The sequence below is a fragment of the Lichenostomus cassidix genome, chromosome Z (assembly GCF_008360975.1).
Source record: "Lichenostomus cassidix isolate B80296 chromosome Z, HeHo_3.0, whole genome shotgun sequence".
Classification (NCBI taxonomy): Eukaryota; Metazoa; Chordata; class Aves; order Passeriformes; family Meliphagidae; genus Lichenostomus; species Lichenostomus cassidix.
The window spans coordinates 1,130,284-1,156,101 of NC_139511.1; the positions used below are offsets into that span (position 1 = coordinate 1,130,284).

General features: G+C 39.7%; 1 protein-coding gene across 1 annotated transcript in view; it reads left to right on the plus strand.

Moving 5' to 3' along the window:
• The window catches only part of ATG10 (autophagy related 10), a 60,031-nt gene that overhangs the window by 22,517 nt on the left and 11,696 nt on the right, over positions 1 to 25,818 (plus strand). Inside the window, exons 4-5 of the mRNA XM_085041977.1 lie at positions 15,504 to 15,630; positions 22,090 to 22,187. Coding sequence (XP_084898103.1) covers positions 15,504 to 15,630; positions 22,090 to 22,187 — 225 coding nt within the window. The remainder of the gene's footprint in view (positions 1 to 15,503; positions 15,631 to 22,089; positions 22,188 to 25,818) is intronic.

The window sequence follows — 25,818 nt, forward strand, 5'->3', positions numbered from 1 at the left end:
AAAAGAGAAAAGACCAGAAGAATTCTTGTTTAGTGCTTTTTGCACTAAAAAGAGAAAGCCTGAAAGGAAATATGATTTATCTCTGTTAATACATTGGGCAAAAGAAGGTTTGAAGTGCTAAGGAATGAAAAGAAGCTCCTTAAATGAAACCATTGTGTTGGCATGAGAATTTCCAGTTATAAACTGTACTTGGATAAACTTCCACTAGAACCAGAGAAGTGAGATGCTGAATAGCTTTCGAAAAGAAGCGATAGTATCCCGAAGTCAGTTAGTTCCCAGATAAAACTTTATAAATCTAGAAAAAGGCATTCTGTGATGTTTGAGAGCTGTGGTAATGAGATACTGAGCTTAATCACCCAGGAGGTCTCTTGGCCTCCTGTTCCATAGATCACTGTTCATTTGTGTTATCCGTGGCTGTGGTGGAAGATGCACATTTGGAGTTAATGCCTTTGTTTATATGTAAAATCAGATTTTGCAAGGCTGCTTGGAGAGCAAGGAAATCAAAGCAGAGATTGCACAAGAATGAATATTTTCCCTGTGTGAAACAGGACCCTCATCTTTGCATAGCTCTTTGAGAGAGATTTTTACTTTTGGCCTAGATAAGGGGTCCTGAACACCTGGGATCTGATTTTGAGAGTGCGTGATCCTCAGAATCCCTCAGATTTTACTATTTTAAAAAGCTGTCTCCCCAGTTCTGTTTTCATGTGAAGTTTAGCTAGGAATTTCTTCTTTTATGTCCTGATGGATTGAAGAGGTAGAATGCTGCAAGGTCAGTAGTTTATTTCACCTTTGTAGCCAAGCTTTGTCTTGAAGCCGAGAAAACACTGTGGCCTTTAAAAATGCTGTTTTTAATGACACACAATTTTAGAGTATTCATAGCTTTACACTTTTACCTTTTTCTTGGTAATCTTGTTGCCAGCTTTGTTACCGAGGACATAATATTTTCTTCTTTTAGATGGAATTCGTTTTCATTTGTCAGTCATTTGGTGGTGCAAAGGAGCAGAACTGACAGTCAGTCTTCTCCAAGGAAGATAAGTTACAGGAAAGCAGCAGGAGTGTAGAACTTGAGAGAAGTTTGGGATTTTCTGGAGGTCTGTAGGAGTCCTTCCTACTGGAGGGGTCCATGAGCACCTGGTGTAGCTGCTGAGTGGTAGGAAAACCCCCTGGCAGCATCTGTACAGAGTGCCTTAGGTGAGGTTTATACTGAAGAAAAAAGCAGCTAACCCTGATGACAGAATTACAGTTTTATGTGATAAAATCTAATATTAATGCTCTCTTTTTAGGTTAATTTTGTCTGAGTGACTCAGTTCCCAGTTGTGATTGGCAATCAATAGCAATAATATGAACACTGTCATGTTTCTTCATGGAAATGGCAAGGCTCGGAGCAAACACTGTAATTGTTTGCTTTTCTCCACAGGTAGAGATGTGATTGCACTGGTTTTTTTCAAAGGTGAAAGTTCATGGGTCTAAAGAAGTTATTGTGTAAAGTATCAGAGACAGAGACTTCCGTGGAGGGAAATGTAAATATGAAATAGAATAGGTATTAAGTAAGTCATGATAAGCATTGGCAACTCAACAGATCCTAACCTTATACCTTGAAACCAAATTAAAATCTCTAATAACTTTTTTTAACTTCCCAACATGGCATATGATTTTCCATGTTTTTTTGAGGCTTATCTCCATAACTAGGAATTCAATACCACTATTTTTTTTCCTATTTTAGGTTAGCAAAGTTACATACTTCTATCTAGCATCTGATTTTTCTCTTTGCCCATTCCAAATTTGGCTTGATTCTATGTTTATTACTTAATATCTGCAGTATCAACAATTCCTTTAATGCCTGTGTGGTTAAGAGATAAACCAGAAAAAAAAAAAGTTATTTTGAGAGCACCTAATATTAAAGGGATGAAAGCCACAGAAATTCTGTTGACCCATGGCAAAAGGGAACAAAGCAAATACACCATATCTGGTCAGTCTGTTCTGAAAAGCTGATTCCAGCCCTGTGTTACACACATATCATCCTACATAATTTTAAGGAAATCTGTGTATTTTTCGGTTCTTTTATAAAATTCACGTTTATTTTTTCCTTCCCGTATTCATCTTTCCTCCAAAGACTACATGAAGAATTAGTATTTTCTTCTGCAGAGGAAAGTGTGGGAAAAGAATATGTTCAGATGTGTTTGGAGTATGCTTTTGGCACCTAATTCTGTGATTAATGTTTTTTTGAAGGGAAGACAAAATTTGCCAAAGTATTAACCCTCCCAGTGTCTAAATTGTATTTTCAAGTTAAAGATACAAAGAAATCTTGCATCTACCGTTGCTTCTCTGGCATCAAGTTCTGTTACCTGGGTTTACACTTGAAGTTACTTACTAGCATGGTAATATTATTAGTTATACAGACACAGTTGTAGTCTTTTCCTGGGTTATATCTGGTAAAAGTCTTACACCACCTGGAGAAATTCACAAATTTTCGGGGTTGCCAGCTTTAAGTGTTACTGCTTTCTGTTCCTCAGGGTTGCTGAAAATGGAATTCTTGCTGGTGTGAGGGTATCCAGCCTTTGAAAATATGTCTAATAGTTCACAGAACTATTTGGCAGTGACTTTGTTTTTAAACATAGGTATTTAGTACGGAGAGTTGTTATTCTTCCAAAAGTTATTTGTTAGATTGTTTCAAAGCAGTTTTTACAGTTGGTAAAGCCGTGAAGGTCCCTGGGTGTATTTCAAGGTTGTTTCAGACATGGTTATGATAATGTTGTCCTGTGATGAGAGGTTTTTCTGACCTGTGGTGAAGCATCGAGCATGGTTTTTACCATTTTCAATTTTAAGATTAAACAGTCACTAAAAGGACTTTTAAAAAGCACAGGTATTTTACCACTGAATGATTACAGCCTGATAAAGTTTGATCTTAATTTTGGAATGTTTGGATTTGAAAACAAAGATATCTGAAATATGTGTCGTGTACTTTACTGCCATCCCTTGTTTTAAAGGTTGCTAATGTTCATAAACAGAATCGGTTTTGAATTAATTTTTCTGAAATAGTGAGCTGTAAAGTCACTAATTGTTTGGGATTTTTTTTGAATGTTTGGAAATACTCAGCATTTTGGCAGTAGGAATCAGGATAGCTAAATTACACTCTCTGTTCTGCTGTGAATTTTCAATGTAAGTTTGATCAAAGCTTTTCACTTTTCTGTCTCAATTTTCACAGAGTACCTCTTGTTTGTAGGGAGTAGAAGTAAACAGAACAAAATGACATTGTAAAAGTAATCTTAATACAGAATATTCAGTGAACTCTGTATTGTCGCTTTGTATTGGAAAGCCTTCTTAAAATATTCAGTGAAACCATTAAGGCAAGAACTTCAGCTTGATTAATCCATCCCTGCATTGCAATGTTTACTTTGAACTATTCCTATGTTAAACAACAAAAAAGTCTATTTAGGACTTTGCCTTTCTTGCAGTATCTTGGTTTTCTTGGGTTTATTGCTGAAAATTTTGCCTAATTTTTTTAAGGATGGAACTGTAGGATAAGCAAACATGGTGCAGCTAAAGAAGAAGTCATAACACTAAAAACTGTTTTTGAGGATAAAAAACCTCAGGACAGAGCTGTTTGATGTTTGTGTTACAGATAGTCAACTATCCTTGAAAGTTAGAACAAACTTTATTTAACAGCAGAGCTGTGTATAATCAGTATTCAGTTCAGTGATCTGCATTCCTCTTCCATCCTAAAATTGGGTGATACTCAAAACAAGGAAAATGGGGTTAAATTTCTGTCTGGCTTAATTTACATCTTATAATGTACCAATAAGAAATAAATGGATTTCCTTTGACTATGAAGTGGCTTTATTTTTCTTTTTTTCAGAGTTATGATTGCAGTTTTAATGAATGTGCACTTTTCTTTTGCTTAGTGCTATGCAGATACTGCAGTACAGGTGAAGATGTCAAGAGAATTTCTGAGCAGAAAATCCATTTTTTACAAACTCAGATTTTTTCAGGAACTTAGTTTTCTAATTAGACAAATGAAGTAGTTTGTCTAGGATCAGATTAATCCTGCTGCAAATGCGACAAGGTTTTAAACTTCTCTGAAAGTTTTTTTTTTAGCAAGTTTAATAATCTGCTGCATTGCCCAGCAGAGCTGTATTTTTAAAATCTTTTTCCAGTAATGCCCTGTGCCCTAATGCAGACTACCAGGATTATCAAACTGAATGTCCAGCTGATTCCAAGTGAGCCAGTTCAGATTTATATGGCACACTTTAATTTGGAAATTCTGACATTTTGTATTTTAATATTTACCATCTCAGACCAGAAGGTTTTTGTCCTGTGAAAAGTGTTCATATTTAACTTCCATATTGATTAAAGAAAAAGACAAATGTTAAAATACTGGATTTTGTAGTGGAGGGGAAATGGCAGTATTTGGTTGAATCTCAGCATTTCTCGTTCTCTTTCCTGGGTGTAAATCACGGCTAGGCAGTGAGGGCTGTGGTGTGTGTGAGATCCCTGGTGGCACTGGGGAACGAGGGGAATTTGTCTTGTGATTTGTTGGTGCTGTCAGTGCTGGTGTGACAGGGGGAGAGCAGAGCTGAGATCAGTCTCAGTGTGGCAATGCTGGTGTTATAAACTCCATTTCCTGCCACGTTTTCCATCCCCTGCTCTATTGACTGTGCTGCCCAGCTTTGTATCATCAGCAAAATTTGTCAACAATCTCCTTGCTTTTGTGTTCAGCTTGTTGGGAAATACTGTAACTAAGATTACTCTGCAGTCCTGCTTTAGAGGTGCTTTGTTAGTTGACTGTCTCCTGGTCAATTATTCTCTTTTCAGCTTCTCACAGTATTCTCCCCCCTTTTCCACCTTCTTATGTATTACATTTTGAACATAATCCCCATCTTCTCCACTTTAAAGAACTGCTTCCCGTTTGGCCTGGTGTCAAATATTTTCCTGCATCCAGCCAGATTGAATCTCCTGCATTTCCTTGTCCACTAATTGAGTTATCTCATCAGGGGAAGATATCAGGTTTGTTTGGCTTGCTCTCTCTTTGACAAACCAAAGTTTTAACCCACTTTCTACATAGCTCTGTGTGATTAATTATTCTTTCCTTCAAAAATAGTTCTAATCCCTTTTGCCATTTGTAAATGCTAGTCCAACTTGAATTTTGGCAGTTCGTGCTTTCTCCTTTAAACTTAGGCTTCAAGGAATAGGGTTTTTTTTGCTTGCCATACTTCTCTTCTGTTCTCTGTAGGGGTTTTATTTTTATACTCTTGGTATCCTTTGTGAGGTGATTGTTCACTCAGTTAGATCTGCAGTTTTGTCCTGTATTTTGTTTTCCGTGATGCAGAGTGTAAATTTTAGGAAGTTTTTATGTCTCTGATTTAAATAAGTTTAAGCGTCTTTCTAATTCCAGTCCTTCCCCATTTAAATTTTTCTGTTTTACCTCCTTATGTCCCTTATTTCTCAAATATTTTTAAAAATCTAAACATAGATTTAGGAAGCTTATCATGGGCAGTTTGTCGACAGATGATCAGTTCAGGAGGATCCATGCAATGCCTGTTCTGTGGTCGCCTGGACACTGCAGGCCAGGACACATTTCCCTCTCCATCAAACAAAGATCTGTGACAAAATCCTGACTGCCGCTTCTTGAACTTGTAAAATCCCTCTCTGATCCTAGAAAGCAGAGCACACTCTTGATTTTCCATTCAAGACATTAAAATTTCAGTAATCTCTGCCAGTCTGAGGCATATGAGATTCCCACCTGACTTGGTGTCTTGCAGTTGGTTGTTTTTGAGAGATTGAGCAAGACCCAACAGCCAAATAAGCTTAATATCATGTATGCACCTATCTTCCTGTATTTCTACTTGTATGTAATTGTAATCTTTGAGTCAGATTTATTTTATGTAAGCAGCTATCCTGTGATCATCTTAAAACTTTGTTAAACCGCATAAAATATTTTTGTTTGTTAATTCAGGAAATTTAGTTGAAGAAATAATACCAATATTGCATCCAGAAATATTAGGAACATGATTTACTGCAGGTTTTTTTAAATTTTAATTTTATTTATATTTTGCTATTTCTTCACCTATGCTTTTATTCTCTGTTTGGGTAACAGGCAAATCTCTCACAACACTTTTCTGACTTAAAACACAAACTATACCAGGGATCCTGTAAATATGAGTGACCGTAGTGTCTTTTTATTGACAGGTCAGTTTTGTGTGAATACCTATCAGCAGTGAAACATCCTGAGTTGGACTCAATGGTCTCAGAGGTCTTTTCCAGCCTAAATGATTCCATTATTCTACAAAATCCAAAATAGAGTCCTCTAGGAAAGAAAGCTACAAAAGAATTCCACATACTTGCACTCATACTGTGCATTGGTGTGTAGACGTTTGTGAAAACATGCAAATTGATCTAAAAAGGCAACATTAGACTTTTCTTCTGTAAATTGGGTTGAGTCCTCTGGAATTCAGCTTATGAAAGACCCTGGTACTTGGGAACTGATTTCTGCAGCCATAAATTCCTGATTTGCTCATGTGTTACTTCCAGACTCAGCAAAATCAGAAACTCTTCTGTTACCTGAAACATTATGGAATAGGGACCTCAGCAGTACTGTGTGAAATATCATATGGACACCGGGCCTTTATTCTAAAATTGTTCCTTCAGTGATTGCAGTTGAGTTGCAGAAGCCTATAAGCTGAAGTTAAGGAAAAAAATCAATTAAATTGTCTTTGATTTTGGTGCAGCACTACCATTTGTAGCCTCTACCTTATGAGTAAAGTATGGGATATTAAAAGTACATTACCATATTTTTAGTTGCTTTTTCTTCCCCAACCTCCTTGGTTTTGCACATGGCTGAAGTTTAATATTTAGGGAAGCAAGGTCTTGGTTGTCTCCAGGTTGATTGCTTTACATAACCAGAGACAATTCAAGTAGTGAATATCTTGCTGTGGGACCCTGTTTGGGGTACAAGCAGCAGCATGCAGTACAATAAAAGGTTCTTTCAGCAAATGTTTAGGAAAATACTTTCCAAGAGATCTGCATATGATTAGAATTACTGAGTGCTCTCCTCTCTGGCTTCCTGTTTTGGAATTAAATGCCTTCAGGACAATTGGAATATCTCAGTTTTGAGAAGCAAGAGTAATTTTACCAACTCTACTTCATTGTCTTAGCTATGATTTCAGTTAGTTGCAAATAGGGACGAATATATGGAATAACCCCTGAGATACCTTAATCAAATTGAAGGAATAAATTATAGAGCAGCTTTTGAGGGAAATGAGAGCAGATAAAATGTCCCAACAGTCAGAACCATGTTCTGGCTCTTTCTCTGCACATGTGTACAATTAGTGGCTCTTTCCTTGCTTCTTGTTTCCCATCCTGTGGGATAATGAGTTTGAACATTTTTTGGAACAATTTGCTAATTGCTTGAAGTATTTTATGTAAGTTATTTATAAAGTTTGAAGGGAAAATTGGATATGGTTATTGAACAGTTGTATACAGAACAATTTCTTCAGGTCCTTCCACCTCGTTCTGAGTAATTCAGCTACAAGAATAATTCCTTGAAATGAGATAAATTAATTTATTTAACAGTTCAGCCATTATGCTGATTTTTCAGATATTTATTATTTTTGTAGGAATACATGAGCTTGGCCAAGTGCAGCTATGTACAGCTGTATTATTTCTTGATGTTTTTACCCCTTCTGCCACAGTGGTGGTGTCTGGTCATTGTGTTTGTGGGTGTTGTTGATCATGTGTTTTCCAGCACATACAGCAGTGAAAATATTTGGGTATTCTTAATCCTGTACTAGGCTTTCTTGTCAAATAAAACACAATTTAAATGGAGATTGTTAGAAGAGTCATTCCAGACAAAAACATTGTCAATAATTCATGCAAATTTTCTACTTGGCTTTAAAGAATTGTAAATCAAATTCCAAGTGGTTAAGTTTGCATTGAGACTTACTATGTACCACATTTCTGGAAATTAAAAATATCATGTAACACTCCATGGCAGTTTTCATTTGAGATCACACTAATAAAGGAAGAAATTCAGCACTTCTTTTTCCAGCCACTGTGAATCTCTCCAATATACATTTGGTCTGTTTGTGATCAGTGTAGTTCGATAACTTTTGTTAATACTTATAATATTCTTACAGAGTATTTTGTTTGGAAATGAACTTAAAGGCTTTTGACCTGCCCCAGTCTGAGTTCAGAGCTTTGCATTTCCTTCCTTACAGTGATTATCGAGTAGAAGTGCATCTGTGTCATATCATATGGTATCATACCATATCATATTTCATATCATATATCATACATGAATACAATAAACAGCTTTGCAGAGTGTGCAAAAGCTGAACATTCTTGACTTGGTAGGGTCTGGCCCTGTTCCACTTGAAAATTTATTTATTATACTTAGGTATTTCCAAATAGAAACAATCACTGGCTCCTAATGTGCTATCATTTTTTCTCTAAGTGTAGGAACAAATCTCGATTTTCTTGTGGAAGTTTTAGGAGTAACTTCACAACTCTCAAGTAATTTCATAATTATTTTTAGTGATAGCTATTTTTTTTAAATTCAGGCTATTTTAAATTTGAAATACATCAATACAATTTAGTCTCATCTTCCTGTTTTCTTAATAAGCCAATAACACATGGGCTTTAGCCCTAGCATCTAGTTAATAGCATTGGATCTCTCACATCCAAATAAGCCAGTTGTAATTAAGCCACATTGTTTATGATTATTGTTTCTAATGGTTGTGCTTATCTAATATAGTCTATGGTCAAGCTTAGGATAGCATCTCAGGCAACTTTCAAGATGTATCATTTTGTCAGATATTAACTTAATCAGATGCTATTTCCTTTTTCAAGTGGGCAGCATCCAACTATTTTATTTCTTGCAGTAAGTCACTGTCCCAGTGTCACAGCTGTTTCCTTAGAGTGTCCTGGGTGAGCACCCGTGCAGCCACTTGTAATTGCAACCCTCAATTTCAAATTTCTTGTTTTTACAGCACCAGATTTTGTGATAATTTGAGCATTTCTGTCTGTAACTTTTTCACCAGAATTACTGTTAAACACTGTCTGTCAGTCTTGGCATCGTTTTCATACAGTTTCCCATCTGAGAAATTAATGAGGATTTGAGTTTGTCTTCTAAAAAGTAAAGGTTTGTAGGCATTTGCTGTCAGTCTCCCTGTTGAATTAAGCGTGGCCAAAACTGGGTTGCTGCTGCGATTCACAAAGCAGAAATAATAATCCTTGTTCTAAAAAAAATAAAGCTGACCTAAAATACAGCTGAACTGCTACTGTTGTCTTCCAGTGAAGCAATTTTTTTCCCCTTTTTTTTCCTCTTGTAAAGCACAGAGCCCAGTCCTGGAAGCACTTCAGTTCAAAAGAAGCAATAATCTTGTGGAATAGTACTTAACCTCAAAGTAGTAGCTTACTCCAATTTGTGCAAATGGAAGATAATGACAAAAATGATGGGAAAATCCTTCAAAAGGAGGCTCAGGGGGACCTTGTGGCTCTGCACAGCTGCTGCCAGGAGGGGACAGCCGGGGGGTCAGGCTGTGCTCCAGGGAACAGGGACAGCAGGAGAGGGAACAGCCTCAGGCTGGCCAGGGGAGGCTCAGCTTGGACAGCAGCAGGAATTTCTCCATGGAAAGGGTGCTCAGCCTTGGCAGGAGCTGCCCAGGGAGGTTTGCAGTCCCCATCCCTGCAGGTGTCCCAGGAACTCCTGGCTGTGGCACTCAGTGCTCTGGGCTGGGGACAAGGTGGCCTTTGGGCACAGCTGGGACTCCATGGGCTGGGAGAGATTTGCCAGCCTCAGGGATCCTGGGATTCTGGGATTATTACTGAAAGCCAGGTGGCTTCAGTAGAGTGGGTACAGGTACCACCATCTCTGACTGCTCCTTATCCCACCATCCTGCCATGGAAAGAAAACTGCTGTAAATTCCTCAGTCTGAGGAATAACTTTGGCAAAGAACATTGGTGGGGAGCAGTGGAAGTGGTTGAATCCCTACAGCTTCCTGGTGGGGCTGCTCTGGTCCTCTGCAAAGTCTGTGTCCATAGCTTCAGCTGGACCTTCCTTTTGGGCATTTCAGGTAGTCTGGGTTTGTCCATGACCCTTTGTCTCCTTTGATTTCCTTGCCTTGTTTACCAGATTTGCTGCCATTCCCACCAGAAGAGGTTTCCTAACACCCTTCCTCTGTTCCAGCCCTTGTATTCCCTACATTAAAAGAAAATGTTTCTTCTGTGGGAGGAGAGAAGCCACCAAATTCTGCATTTTATATGTGACAACCTGGGCAGAATGAGGAGTGATTTTGTAACAATTCCCCACCTTTATGTGAAGACAAAATTCACAACTGTTCTGTTTTCACGGTCCATTGCTTCTTTTGCTTGAAAAGGCTTTGCTTTCACTTGTGGTAGTGGTTTTGAAGCAATCAAAAGACAAATCTAATTTCCAGCTGTTAGAAATGATTGTTCATGCATGAGGAACTACTGCAGTTTTATGGGCCATGTCTTTTTGGGATAGAAGTCTTGGTTTTGGTGTTTTGGTATGCCTTGAATAATAGAAGGCTGTGGGGGGTAGCAAATTTTTTGGGGGGAAATAGTCATTCTGAAAATGGCTGGATGCTTTCATGGTGTCATGGCCAGAGTGCTGATTCAGTCAGAAGATTCCCCTTTGGAAAATGACATATTTTGGGGACCCATTACCTGTTTACCATCACTCACCTCTGAATTTTTCCATTGGTGACACAGTGGCTTTTCAGGGTAGCTGTGTCTTGCGAAAGAAGGCTCCTTGCACATGGTATTTCAGGCATCACCAAATGACTTAAAGGCCACTTTCTTTCTCTGTTATTGAGTATTTAACCAGGTTCTTACTCAGCTGACGAAATTGTAAGCAGGCCAAGACAGTGGGGAGGATTTTGTAGCTGCACACAGAAAATAAATCCGTAAGATAAGTTTGTTATGATTCAGACCACTTCTGTTATCCTTGTGTTGCCTCATCTGTCACTAATGATGTCAGCACTGGAAAACGCCTGGAGGTTGTTGGATTCCCCATGTATTCTTCACCTAAAAGAGCAGTTTATCAATGTACATAAAAATGGTGCACCTGGTGCTAGACGTTTTTGTACACCATCCATATTGCACTTAAATTCTTCAGGGAGATGTCTGCATTTTTCCAGACTCTGGGAGGCTGGGCTACTTTTGATTAGGGCCTGCAAATCTGAGCACGTTGTGAATATTTAGTAGTGATGGAAAATAGTGACAATCAGTAAATGCAATCAGTCTCCCCTCCCCAGGCAGAGTCACCTCACTGACCATTGCAGCCCCGTGCTGTGCGGTCAGTGAGGTGACCACAAATGTCAAAGGGGGCGAAGGCAGGATCAGGACTGGAGCTCTCAGGGCTGGGCAAGGCTGGGGTGAGTCAAGATCCTGCACAGGAGGGACCAAAACCTGCAGGAAAATGCCCTGCAGAGATTGGACCCACAGCGGCACAGTGTTAACGCTTTGGAGAACACCCTCGAGAGAGAGCACAGAGATAGGATCTCACCACACGGCCACGCCCTGCTCATCAACCTCTGCTTTAATTCTCCCTGATGAGCACTGTCCCACCATTCCCTTTCCATGTTCAAATCTCCCTTTTTGCCAGGGGGAAGGTGTTGAAAGAGCTGCTCCTGGAAGCTCTTGTGTTTCCGTGGTCGCTCTGCACCTCTGAAGAAAAAGAAAGAGCAGTAAATTTTCAACTTAAGAGGCTGAAATGAAATGAGATGTAAACGAATTCCAAGCCACGAAGGCAAATTTGTTTACTAATCTGGGTTGCATCTCCTTTTTTCCCTCCTCACACTGAAAGTAGCAGTAGCAGTACCTGTGCCTGTGTTAACTCTTCCCAGTCCTGCTGTGTTCCTGCAGGAGACTCTCCCAGGAGAGTCAAGGACAAGGCAGGAGTGAATAGAGGCCAAGGTAGCAAGGAAGGAGATGAGGAGCATGGGAGCTGGGAGAAAGGCAATAGTGTCTAGACATCCAGGATATATATTCGTTCAAATCACTTCTCTTGCCTTTTCCCCCAAACAGAGGTCTGCTTCTGAATTTCAAAGGGAATTTAGGCTGAGCAAGGAAGTCTGGCTCAGCAGGCCTCTGCAGGTGAGGTGGAGATAGGGAAACGTTTGGTGTCAGCAGGAAAACACTTTTTTTTTTTTTTTTTAATTCTGTCACCTTCCCAGTTTACCTTGTCTTTCCTCTGTGGTTTCCCTCCAAAGCTGCCTTAACCCACACCTCCTTGCTGCCCTGGTGCCACTAAACAGTACCCAAAACCACTATTAACTCTCTCCTCCTGTCAAATTAACTTGTTACCATGGGTTTTGACCTTGCCTTCCTCATCGGGAAGAATAGAAATAGTACAAATATGTTATTTTGCCTTCAGAGTGAGACCGGCCAGTATTTCTTATCTATTGATTTAAATAATTTAGCATTTTAAAAGGAACAAATCGACTTAATTTGTTTTGGGGATACTTAAAGGTTGAGGACAATTTTATATCAATTAAAATCAGAGGTAATTCATTTATGATGGAACTAATGTAATTAATTAGGTAGTTGCTGCTTATCTTTTTTCTAATACGGACATTACTTTTAAACATCTGCTCAATAGTCCATTATGATAGCACAGGAGAGATTTTACCTGAGAGCAACAGAGGAGCAGATGCTTCCTGATGACAACTTCCCAATTTATGTAGGAAACAGCCACTCAATGCTGGATTCACAGTTTTGACTTGAAGCATGGCAGGCATGCAAGTAAATTTGAAAATCAGAAACAAAAATATTGAGAAATAAGTCTCTTCATATCATTTTTAATGATTGCAATTTGGTAAAAATGCCATTTTTGGTTACTGTTTTATATGGCATTTTTTAAAACAAATATGTTTGTTTTGTAATTTGTTTTGTGGTATATGTACACATACGAATGTTTTACAGCAGTTACAAAGCCATCCAAATTTAAATTTGGTTTCATTATTGTCTACTGCAGTAACTGAAATTCAGCATTAGCTCAAAAAGAGTTAGAACAACAATATATATAAGAAAAACTAGAACAATTATTTGAAGAAAGAGTTAAAATAAGCTATCATGACATATAAAAATAAAGTTGTGTTTTGCTTTCTTAAAATAAGTTACACCTTTGTTTTGTATTTATGGCTTTATCAGTAGTTGGTTGGGGAGTGAAAATGAAGTCTTGTGGTCTGATAAAAAACTCTCTGAGGCTCCTTGGTTCTCGTGAACCATTCGTAGATTTTTAGATGTTTCAGAGATCACCTAAAATGACTGTACGCATTTTATTCATCTCATCAGCAAAGTTCATCTCATCAGCTACAGAGATACCATCAAAACTTGTAGGCTACAAAATGTACTTTCCCTGCAAAAATACTGTGGGCTGTACTTACAGAGACTGTAAAGAGCACGATTGCACATCAATGATGTGTCTTTTAAAGTCAGAAAACGTGAAATTGCTGTTTACTGAGATGAAAGGGGATTAGAGTATCCCTTAGAAGGATTCAGCTATTTGCCTTTGTGTGCAGATCTAAAATAGTCACAAATTAGTCATTTTATTATTACAGACAGAATGCAGTGCATGCAGACAGTCTTTTTCTCTAGAACAGTGATACTTAACACATGAACAGGTAGCTTTGCCATTTCTAGAAGTATCTTTTAGGGCAGGGTAGGCTGGTGACTAAGCAGGAGGCAAGGCTGTGGTATCTGATGAAACATTAATGCCTGAGAAGCACCATGTAGGCTCAGTTCTGAGCACACTCCTTCTCTTCCCCACCCCTACACACGTGAAAACCAATCTGCAGCTGGATTTGGGTTTTTTGTTTTCTTCTCCCACAGGCTGCTGATGGTCTTTCTTTTTCTGTTCTCACTGAAGCATCGATCAATTTTAAAGGAAGTTCAGCATGCTACAAAGAAATTTATGTTTTTCTCGAGATATATTTTTTTAACCTGTATTTTATATCTAACCACTAGTATGACTTGTGTGAGGAGAAAAAGAACTTCCCTTCTTGGTCTGTCACTCATGTATGTGGGAATTGGTGTGTCATACCTGTCTTTACCTGGCCTGTGACAGCAGGAACATCAATCATCACTGTCCTTCTGCAGGTTAACTTTAGGATCTCTTCACATACAGTTTTTAAAGCTAGGTTAACCCAGAGAGCACATTTTTAAACATTCCCTTTCAGTGCTTTAGGCACTTGTTTCCTGATAAGCTAAAATGAGACATTTTCCTGTAGCCATGTAGAATTTGCCAGGAAACCTCTGCTCCGTGGCCATCTGTGATCTTCTCACTTCATGTCCACAATGTACGGACAGTTCCTTGGTCTGTAGCTTCCCAGGGTCTGGGCTTTCCATTGGTGAACTTCTGTCCCTCTGCCTCAGCAGCACCTGGCTGTCCAATACACTAAATTTGGGGAAAGCAACATCAGAAAAAAACCCTAAAAATATCTTGGGTTATAACTACTGTTACAGTTTATCAGTTTTTATATTTCTTCGTCGATTGATTAATCCATTGCTGAGTTGACTAAGGATGTGAGAAGAAAATTGAAATAGCTTTAAATTTCTTGTGTGTTATGTGAACATAGTGTTCAGAGGATGCTGGTTCTTCTTTTCTGCTCAGTCTTTTTCTGTTTTGCTTGGACAGATACCATAAGCCAATATTCAGAGTTGCTTGGCAATAGCCAAGTTGTGAAATGCACACCCAACCTGTGGGGCATTATGGTTGCTTAGTTCATGCATGTAAATTTGGGGGTTTGAGCACTGAACAAGTCCACACCCACAGTGTCTTCTTGGAAAGTTTGTTCTTGCATTTAATCTTAATGGCATTATTAATGTAATGGTTCCATTTTCAGAGACATTGAGTTATGACAGCTTTTAGAAAAGTCCAAACAACTGGGTGCTTAGCACTGTTGGAATATTAATTTGAAATGTTATGAAATTCATGCTGCAGCTGGGATATATCTCAATGCAATTAGTTTCATCTATTCTGATTTGTTTCAAATCTACCATAACCTTCAGTACTTTACACCTGGAATATATACTAAAGGGAAAAAAACCCTCTAAAGAAAGTAGATCAGAGGATTTTTGGTGGATACATTTGATTTGTCTTTTGGCAAGCAAAACCAGATTATTTAAGGATACAGTTCTAAAACGGTCTATACTGAATGTAATGAGGAGAGGTACAGCTGTAGTCCCCTTATTTGCCAGTTACTGTGCCATAAAGATTTTAGAGAGCCGTGATGCAGCTTAGAACAACCTCAGTTCTGGAGATACTTGCAAATAGTTCACAGTTTGTGGAAGTAAGTGTGTAAGATGTCTCTGTAGGTTTTGGACTTCTCTGATTTTCTTGCTAGTGTTGAAAAATCCCCTTGGGAATTTGCAGGGCTACTGCTGTGAAAGGGGTGGCTGCCATCATTTCTGTTCTGTGCATTTATTGAATTTGTGACAATTTCCCTTGTAACAAATACCAAAGTCGATGTTTGTTGTTTCAGGAGGCTGTGGATGACTCTGAAGCCGCTGGAGTTTGCAGCACAGCAGAAGTGATTCGCTGTGAGTACCACGTCCTGTACTCCAGCAGCTACCAAGTACCTGTGCTCTATTTCAGAGCGAGCTGTTTGGGTAAGGCCCATCAGACTCTCAATGTGTTGTGTGCAATACATGTTGAAAATAGGTTTTATATGAAGTTGAGGAACAGATGTAATAAGAAACTAAGAGATGAGGCTGCTCACCAGTGAATTTTGCAATGCTCTGGACTCAGAGCTCCAGGACTGTGGAGGAGATGATATCATCTCAGCCTGAGGGAGGCTGATCTTTTGCTCCTGGCATCTTGCCTGCGGTTGACTGAAACTGCCGGTCATTTTTCTTGTTCTTTTTCTTGAAATGACTGCAAAAACTTAGTGCTGCAGGTTTGAACTGGGCTAGGCAATCAGTGGACATAACCACAGTGCTTCAGCAGAGCTGTGTCTGTTTCTTTGGAGCCCAGTTTGAGCCACAAGGCTGGGGTCTAAATGTATCTTTAAAAATGTATGCTGTTTTCTGTCTAAATTTGCTGCTTAAGGGAAAATAAAATAATACCAATATGGTATTGACTTTTTGTTGTATTAAAGCTGGCTCTTGAAACAGTAGCTGATGCTGTCTCCTCCGTGGTATGTACAGCTTGTTACCCTTGCTCCGTGGCCAATGTGTGATTTCAGCTGCTGTGATTTCAGCCCCCATCCTGTCAGGGGAGGCGGGAGGAGCACTCAGCATCCCACGGAGGCCACGGTTGGTGTCACTCATTTAATCAGCAGGCACAGAGTGATCACACTGCAGCACTGGCTGTGCTCTGCTCCTGCTGCCCACAGCCTGTGTACCTGTGCTCCAGTGGCACATGGCTTGTGCCTGCAGTGGTGTGGCCAGCAGGACCACCTGCTGGCACTTAGGGATGAGGTTTAGTGGTGAGCTGTGTTGGGTTAAGGCTTCGACTTGATAAATTTTAGAGCTCTTTTCCAACCTAAACGATTCTATGATCAGCATCTTTTGTGTTTTGAATAATATCTTAACTTTATCTAGATAAAGATGTCTGAATGTTGCCAGTGATATCTTTTCCTTTTTAATTAAAAAGTAGCTTAAGCTGCTTTGAATATGTTTGGTAGATTTAATCACTCTCTGCCTTATATTGTTTAATGGTTTCTAATTTTGCACTGTTAGCGTTTCAAGAAGCACTTCAGATTCAAAATTGAAGAACAAATTCTCATAGGCTCTCTGGTGGAAAGATTTTAGTCTGAGGTGCAGTTTCAGGAATGGATAATTTGGGGTAAATTTTCGGACTGGGACGTGGGGAATTGGGGACATTGCTCTGCCTTTACCACCAACAGAACTCATTTGCACACATCCTGCTGCAAATTTATTTCCAGTATTATTACAGGCATTTACAAACGTGCAGTGTTTTGCCTTTGAACCTATTGTGTAGACAGGAAGATAAAGGTAGTTTTGCTGTAAGAGATGGGTTAGCCTATTTGTGGTCCTGAAAAATGTAATCTTCTTGGTTTTTGCCGAATTTATAGTGCAGTGTCTCTACAGAAGAGGACGGAGACGCTGCAGGTAGAGGAAGTAGGACACTATCTCTACTGTACTGTACTTTCATATAATTAGTATTCACCATAAGCAGTTAATCACCAGAGAAGAGCTCACAGAGACAAAACAAGTTGTTTAGCTTGTCAGCACCAGGGAATCGGAGGTGTTGAAACATGACTCCTTATAGCTGGAAGTGGATATTACAGGAGCCAGTGGATGATCTAATGCACAATCATGGTATTATGTGCCAACAGCTCCCCTTGCAGTACAGAACCGTAATTGTTCCTACAAGTACAATTATCTTTTAAAACACTTCTTGGGAACCTTTCACAATGGAAAACAAGGGCTTTTTTTAGATGCTTCCAAAGGTCACCTGGGTTCTCTTCAGCATTTTACATTCTCTTTTAAATTTAACAATATCTGACTCTTGAAGAGAGCGGGATACAAAATGCTGGCAGTAAGTGTGTTTCCTACAATGTTTTCTGCTGGTATTCTCTGATTTTAATTCTGGGCAGCTTACTTTTGAAATGAAGAATTCTATCTTCCCTGCATGTTCGTGGCCTGCCTGTGCTGTAGTGTCTGAAGGTCCCAACGTGAGGTTTTTGGGATTGTGCAGCTGGCACTTGCTCACAATCACTTGAGGTACCTGAACAGAATACCCTTTGTCTTGTCCCAAACCTGGTGTGAGGAAAATTCTAGGTAATGCCCTGAGTTTTTTTTCCTTTGAGGTAATAGTCTGCATGTGATGGGCTCCTCACTTTGTTTCTCAGACAAGTAGCAATGCTCACTGCATTCCTCACCTGAACTAATCAAGGAACAATCTCCCAGAAGCCTACCTCAATTTTCCAGTCTAAATTCCTACCATTATTTGTAGACTCGGTAACAGGGTTGGTTCCTGTGAGCTGTGCATGGTTTCCCTGGGATCCTGTCCATACTGATCCCCGTGCTAATTAGAGCTGGCTGCAGGAGCTGGAGGTGAGCTGTAATCCTTGCAGTGTTTCCACAGCCCTGCCCCGTCTTGCCTTCCCCAGCACGGGGCATGGAGCTGGAATTCAGAGCTCTGCTTCCTCCCTGGCAGTGTCTGCAATGCCCATCACACCTGGGAAACAATAATTCTTCTGTTCAACCTGGCTGAGGGCTTTTGCAGTATTCACTTCCTCCCTTTGTGTAACAGCAGCTGATGCCAGACTGTCCAAATCTGCACTCCAGCAGACTCTACAAACTTCTCTGGAGCCACAAAATCAATGAAATCTTGCCTTTCTCCCACTGCTTGAGTCGTACTTCCATCTATCTACCTGGTCTCAGTCCCTCCTAGGAAAAAGGGTCACTGTAGCGTTGCTGGGGGATTTTCCTGCCATCTCCAGCTTGGTTGGCATCCTCAGGAGCTTGTGGCAGTGAAGACATCCAGTTTTCACTCCTCTTTGCCAGCAGTTATGTTCAACCACTACAGATCACTTCTTCCTGCAGAAAGGAAAAAGTTGCATTGTATCCTTGTCCTTGCTGCTGTCTAAATTGGATGAAATAACTTATTTTCTTGAGCTCATCTTTAGACCTTTGTTGTTGGTGAGATGAAGTTTGATACCTAAGGTGGTGTAAGGTAAAGTTTGAAATTTTAATTGCAACAGAACTAAAACATTTTAGATGAGAGACATGTAAACTTTTCTGTAGTCTCGGGAGATGGATGTACAGGGAAGATCTTGTTCTGTGCAAGGACAAATACTTCAGTTGAAAATAGTGATTAAGCGTGATGAGTCTGTCTGGATAGGTGTTTGGGAACATTATAAGGTACAAGAGGATATTTTTAGGCAGTGTGTGTGTACATAAGAAACATTTTTCACTACCTCATGATACTTTTCATGTGGCATATATATTAATTTCAGACTTGCTGAAATCACAGTCAGTGTCAGGAGCTCAAGGCAGAGGCTCAGTTGTCCAAAATCAGTCCTGTGCCTGCCATACCTTCCAGAAATGGAGCTCTTCTTTCTTTCTCTGGCTTCTGAGACTACCAAATAGGTAGTTGAAGAAATGCATGAACCCCTGCTGATATCTGATGTCAGCAATTAGCCCTCTTGGAGACAGATGGTATAGGCAATTATCCTTCCCCTTCAATGCTGGCATCAGCCAGATGGGCTGAGCTAGGTCCAGTAAGCTTTCTTTAATCAGCAGAGTATTTTCTTCTTTTCTTAGTCTTTAAGATGTCAAGGAGCTTTGGTCTTTTCCAGAACCATCCTTATCTGAAGCCACGCTTTCCAAACTCTCTTGCCATACGTTAGAAAACCCAGAGTGAGGTAGCAGCAGCACAGTCACAGGTGAGCACAGGCACCATTCAGGAATCACCCCATGTGCAGAGAAAATAATGGCTCGTCTCACACTTCTCCTTTTTCCTGCAAAGGAAGCAGCAGGAATGCTGGCTGAACACTGAAAAGAAAGAGCAGGACTAATGGGAGTCAACAAGGGCTGCACCCTCTCTCCTCCAGGAAAGAGAGAAGGAATGGAATTTTCAGGTTGACCTGCTCAAAATACTCTCTCTCAGCTCAGTGACAGCTAAATCCCTGCCAATAAAAACCATGCTAATCAGTGGTTAGAGAGAGGGAGCTTCTGAGATAGGGCAACTTCTTCCAACCCTGAAGGCATGACTTTCTGTATTCACAACCACACTGGGCCTGACTGAAGTGCTTTCCAGAATACAGATGTACTTCCTGAGCTCGAAAACATGTAACCACTATGTCCTTTCTCAGAAACATAGCTGCTCTAAAGACCAAATCCTGTAAGAACTGGTTTTATTGTGGCTTTGGACATACCTGAAATAGAATAATTTCTATGATCATGTATTCTCTGAAACTGCAAGACTGTTTTTTTCCTCTTTTGGCAGTGGTTTCACAAGATTGCTTCTTTGTAAAATACATCAGAATGAAGCCTCAAAACAATGTGTGCACCATTTCACCCAAAGTGCCAAATAATCTTTACATGAAAATCTTAGAAACTGTTAAAAGCTTTTAATTGGGAATCTCTGAAATTAATAAAAGCCCTCACTAAACATAAGGAAAACAGAATACCGCAACTTGGGAAGGCTGACGATTTTCTCAGAAAATAAACACAGAATTTTGTCTGGCTAAGGAATTTGCAGAAATGAAGGTGCCAGCTGAGGGCTGCAGCTCCTGTGTGGCCTGACAGTCTCACCTTGCTTCTGTGAGAGGGCACTCAGCCTCCTGCCTTTTAACTATTTCTTATTTGCGGTGGTATGGTTGAGTTAACCCCAGCTGGACAATCAAGAAGCTTTTCTCAGAAAAGTTTGTTGTAGTCTAAACAGTTTAAATAATAAAACTGTCCCAGCTGGACTTGGGATGGGCCTCGGGACACACAGCAAGCTGTGTCCTCGTGGGTGGATGGCGAGTAAATAAATGCATTGGTGGGTGAATCTGCAACCTTCACCTTCCTCTCCTGCCCCTTGTCTCGGCTTGGTGCTGCTCTTTCCTTCTCTTCCATGGCTGAATTTCCAAGTTTAGCTCCATCACAGGGAAGAAAGAGGCAGGAAGGCGAGAGCCTGCTCGGCTCAGCAGGTGCCACAGAGGCCTCTTGTTGCCAGCAGCAACAATTACTGACTGCTCTGTCAGACCAGCTGGATGTTTGAGGTCTCAGTGGGTTGCAAAATGTGTAACAAGGCTGCTAAATGTATGAGAGTGCTGGAAAAAGGGGTAAGAGTGCCCAGAGAATACACATTTGTCTTTAGAGCAAGTCTGGGAGCTTGTGAAGAGAATGAATTCACCACAAGGCAAAGACAAAACTAATTTTTAACTATAGTATGGTTAATGCTTCAGATAATTTCTGTAAATGGGATTAACAGAGTCACAGTAATCCATTCCACATATATGTGAATTTTCTCAAGTGTTACTATAAAAATACTCAGAAAAAGGTGTACAGAGCACAATCTAGAGTAGCAAATCAGATGTTGCTTTGCAGCATATGTTATTGTAGATTTTACATTTGGACTTTCTCTGCTGAGAACAAAATTGCAGGTATGTCTGGCATTTCTATTACCTGCACACAGGTGATCCGAGTGTAAATACATCCTTCTCAAGTAAATTTATGCTGCTGTAACAAATTTCTTTCTAAATGTTAGACTGTCCAGCACAGCTCTGGTATCTGTCATCACCAGACAGTCGATGTGATGGTCTAACAAGTCTCACCTTCACGAGGATAGCATGGAGTAGCTGATTAATATGCTGGTACCCCCTCAGATACTTCATTTGCCACATGATTCTGCTGTGTGGTGCTTATATAAGTTCAGAACTTCATGCTTTTTTATAAATATGTGCAGAAAATGAAACAAAACAGAGGCTGTAGGCAGCTGGTTTGAACTTGTAGCTAAACATGGCATTCAAATGTTAATTGTGTGAATAAATCTTTTTCATTTTACAGACATGCAAATGTCAGTAGAATAAACGTAATTATCAGAGGATGATGGTTTCTGACACCTGATAAATGCCAAGATGAAGTTACTTATTGAAAGTGTATCGAAGTACTCTGTTTGCCATAAACAAATATTCATTAAAAATTGACATGCTTCTTTTCTAAGTGGCTGACACTAATATCTTGGCATAATTCTAGCATCAGAGCTAAAAACCAGATGCAACGATGCTATATAAATGCAGCTCAGGAGAACAATATGGACACACCAAAATAAACTTTTATCTGCAGAATTTTGTTCCTTAGATTTTCTCCACTCTCTATGAATTGCATATATTTACACAAGGTGACTATTTATGATGTTGTTTTGTGGTTTTAAATCCGTCTTAGCCAAATGTTGTTGTGCAAAGCTAGTTACACTTCACACCCTGCAAGCAGAACGGTGAGTAGTTACTCTCAGGTGACTGAGAAGAAAACTGAATTAGGGAGTTTAGGGTAGTTCTGTGTGCACCTTCAGTCAGGATTTGAACCATTTTCAGTTTCAGTTTTGCTTTCTGTATGAAAGAGCATGCTTAAGCACGTGTGCTGAATGTGGTTGTTTCTGCCCCCTCACAGATGGAAGACCTTTGACTCTGGATGAAATATGGGGAAGTGTTCATGCATCCTACCAGGCTCGTCTGCAGGAGGGGCCTTGGGACACTATTACTCAGCAGGTGAGAGTCCTCTGGTCCTTTACAAAATTGGGGAATGCAGTATATGCCTGAATCCTCAATGGCCTTGTTCCTCTCTTGAACAGAAGGAAAAAAATAATTAAAATATGTCTAACTCAGGTTGTTCTGAGTCATTTACCAGCAGGTTTTAGTCCTGAATTGTGAAGGCTACATAAGTGTTCACCATTTAAGGCTTGCTTTGACAGTATCTCACATTTAAAATACTTCTCCAAAGCCAATCCTGAAAACTTCAGGCGGTTTCTGAGTAATTGTGGATTTGGGTAAATACAAAAGCAGACTTATTTATGTAAGTGAAACATATCAGTGTAACATTTCACGGATTGTCTAATCAAATTACCAAAAAAGACTGTGTGTAATTTTCAGTTTTAAATAGACTTGCAATCCTCAGGATTGAATGAGGGAAAATACGTCTCTCATCCAAAAATAAGTTGGTGCTAATAGTGACACATGGCTCAGAGCTGAGCTGGTTCTCTGGTGTCTTCCCTTTACTCCTGGCCCCATGTGCAAATCTGACAAAGAATTGAGACTCTCCAGGTGTGAATTCTTTTCCCATCAGACCAATGGTGCTGAGATATCAGTGTGGCCTCACTTTCTCTCCTTCCCTGCCTTGATTTTTGTATTTTAGCTGTTTCCAGGCACTCAGGTCTCTTGCCACAGCAGCACAACAAGGATGTAACAAACTGTAGGGTCCTACAAGTGCTCCCTTAGTTCAAATAACAGAGATTAATTAGAGGATGCCTGTTTGTGGATGGTGCTCAGCCATGGGAACAGGAGCAGCATTCCTGTTTTTGCAGCCACAGACTCTTATTTATGTTACAGCAGCTTCCTGAGTACCTACCAAGCCATGGGTGTTGTGGTGATTGCTGTGTGTGTCTGAATTCCAGTTGTGAGCTGGCAGCCTCTTGTAGTACACACTTTCACATAAAGCATTAATTACCTGCCTTGTCTGTGAATGAAGATGAGGGAATTAGGCTTTAATAACATAATGTAATAACGCGACACTACTGAGAATAAAGCACAAATGGGATGTTTGGAATGTGTGAAATCAGAGTTGTGGAAGCCAAGAGGAAAACCAGGTCACTCCCACACGGGGATTATTTTTGCCTCTTAAGGGACAGTAAAGTAAAAACTGTCCTGTATCTAATAACTGGAGGTGTGTGTGAGATACCTACGCACAAATTCTTGAAAAAAAAGGAGTTCTGGGTGGCAAAATGTGTGGAGTGGTGAATCTGATTCTGTGACAGTCTAGACGTGGGACAGCCAACTGTGAGTCCACTGAAAACATTGAAAGAACATTTTTGAGAAATTAGTGAAGTTACAGCAGCAAAATGTGACTTTCTGTTAAATAAGGAGATTATGGAAGATCATAAAAACTAGCCTGCAAGCCTCAGATCAAAGCAAGAGTTAGGGCTACTAAAGAAAGACTGTTTTTCCCCCTGAAATGAATCAGGATTCTGAACTGAAACAGGGAGTTTTGTCTTGCCTGCCTGCTTTTCTGCTGACCCATTTTGTTATGTGGGTTAGGCTGTGCCTGCAGGGACACAGATCATATAATGCAAGTCACTGGGCAAGCTCATCAGATCAGGCTTGAGCTCTCAGTGCACATGAGCAGCAGAGGAAAAAGGTTTAGGGTTTTAATCCAAAAGAGACACAAATTTTAAATGCTACAAGCACTCCACCACTGGGAAGAAAAAGTGAGCTTGCCAAGGGTCTGTGCATATTACTTAACTTTTGACTAGGGCTGATTTGCACTTTGATTGGCACATCAGGAAAAGAAAGACTTACCCACTTTTTGAGACTTTTTTCCCATGTATGAAATGTGGGTGCCAGGCCTGTGCACATTTCTGATACAACTATATTTTGGGTTATAGTCTCTATGGTAAAATACATCTATAATAAAATACATCTCAGGTACTGAGACAAGCTCCAAAGAGTTGAGATATTTGACATTTGCAGATTTTAGGTAAAATTTGGACTTTTATCGTTACTTTTGATTACAGTGGAAAGTTATGCTCATTTCCAGAGAAAGCATATTGAAATATTTTTCCTGACTAGATTACTGCAAAAAGCAGAAGTCAACTAGTTACCTTCTCATAAATAAATTAACATGATAAGGTTGCATAGTATTTTATAATGATAATTGATAAATGGTGATGATTTAATTGCACTTCCTCTAGTAATAATCTTAAAATGCTTAAATGAAGTTCCTGTGATTGGCTTTCTTGTGAGTTAAATCTCCCTGGGGTCTTCAGTCATCCCTTCTCTACATCCGGCGGTAACTTGCTTTAGCTGTTTTAAATAATACAAATCAATTAGAACACACAGCTGTTTAACAAAACTTCCAAATGTTGCTACAGGTCTCTGTGGGTATTTCCTGATGACTTATAATGACATCAATTTAGCACACCTGGTAAGATCTGTGTGAGCTGGAAGTGGTTTAATTCTGCAATGACAGGAAAATTAAGGAGTATTTATGGATTACTGTTGCCTTCCAGAAACGTTGCCAAGTGTGATTTTCAGCTTCTTTTCAGGAGGATTCAGAAGTGGAATTACATATATTGCAGCCCCATCTCCTGAATTGTTTCCTTGTAACTTGTTGGGTGCTTTTTAGTGTTAGTTATTTATATTAGTAATCTAAATATCATATAATATAAACATATATTTATGTTATTTATTAGTAAGATATTAGTTATACTCAAATACGTAGTGGCATTGTCTAAGCAGCTTAAACTTACTGGGCCTTTGGTGTGTAATGAATATAATAAATACCAGGTGTAATGTCCCAGTTAAGAAGGCAGCAGCCCAAAGGTGCCATGGTCAAATGCTAAATGGTGAGACAAACTGAGAGAAAAAGATCCCATGAGAACAGGAAAAAAGGGTGGAAAAAAAAAAAAAGAGAGTGAAGAAAATAAATGAGACAAATGGGGAGAAATTGTGAAGGTGAGCACATTTTATCAACGGGTAGTGTGGTGTAAGAAAAAGGAATTTTAAAAGAAAGGATAACAAATGATTAGTTAATCTGTAAAGGCTGCATTTGACCTTTTATCATTCTGGAAATCTCTCTGAAGATGAGTGGGAGATGTGAACCAGCAGAAAGGGACTTTGTGGTTACAGCCAGAGCTACAGACTGTGTGGCCTTGTTGGGGAGGTGGAAATACAGGACTGAAGGGCTTTTTTTGTTGGGATGGGTGTGGGATAGGCATTGCCAGGGTGGGAATTTTCATCCTGGTGTGGCTGAGGTTACCATGGCTGTTTTGAAGAGCCTTCAGCAAGACCCTAGGGTAGCCTTCACATCCAGTGGTTTTCCACAGAGTGTGGAATGATGCTGGATTGATGGATACATCATCTATTAGGAGGTAAACTGAGAAGCATTCATTTCTCAGGCACTTTCTGAAATTTATCAACAGGATTGAAAAAATTGGTAAAGACAGTACTAATTCTTCATAATTTCTTTGCTCCAGTGGACATTATAAAAGTGTAGACAAAGCAGAAGGACTTCAACAGGGGAGAGACAACACTGACAAATGTGTTTTTAGGCTGTGATGAAGCTGATTATTAATGTCATTAATTTTATGAACATAGGTGCTCAGGTCCATTTTTGATTCTTATTGCT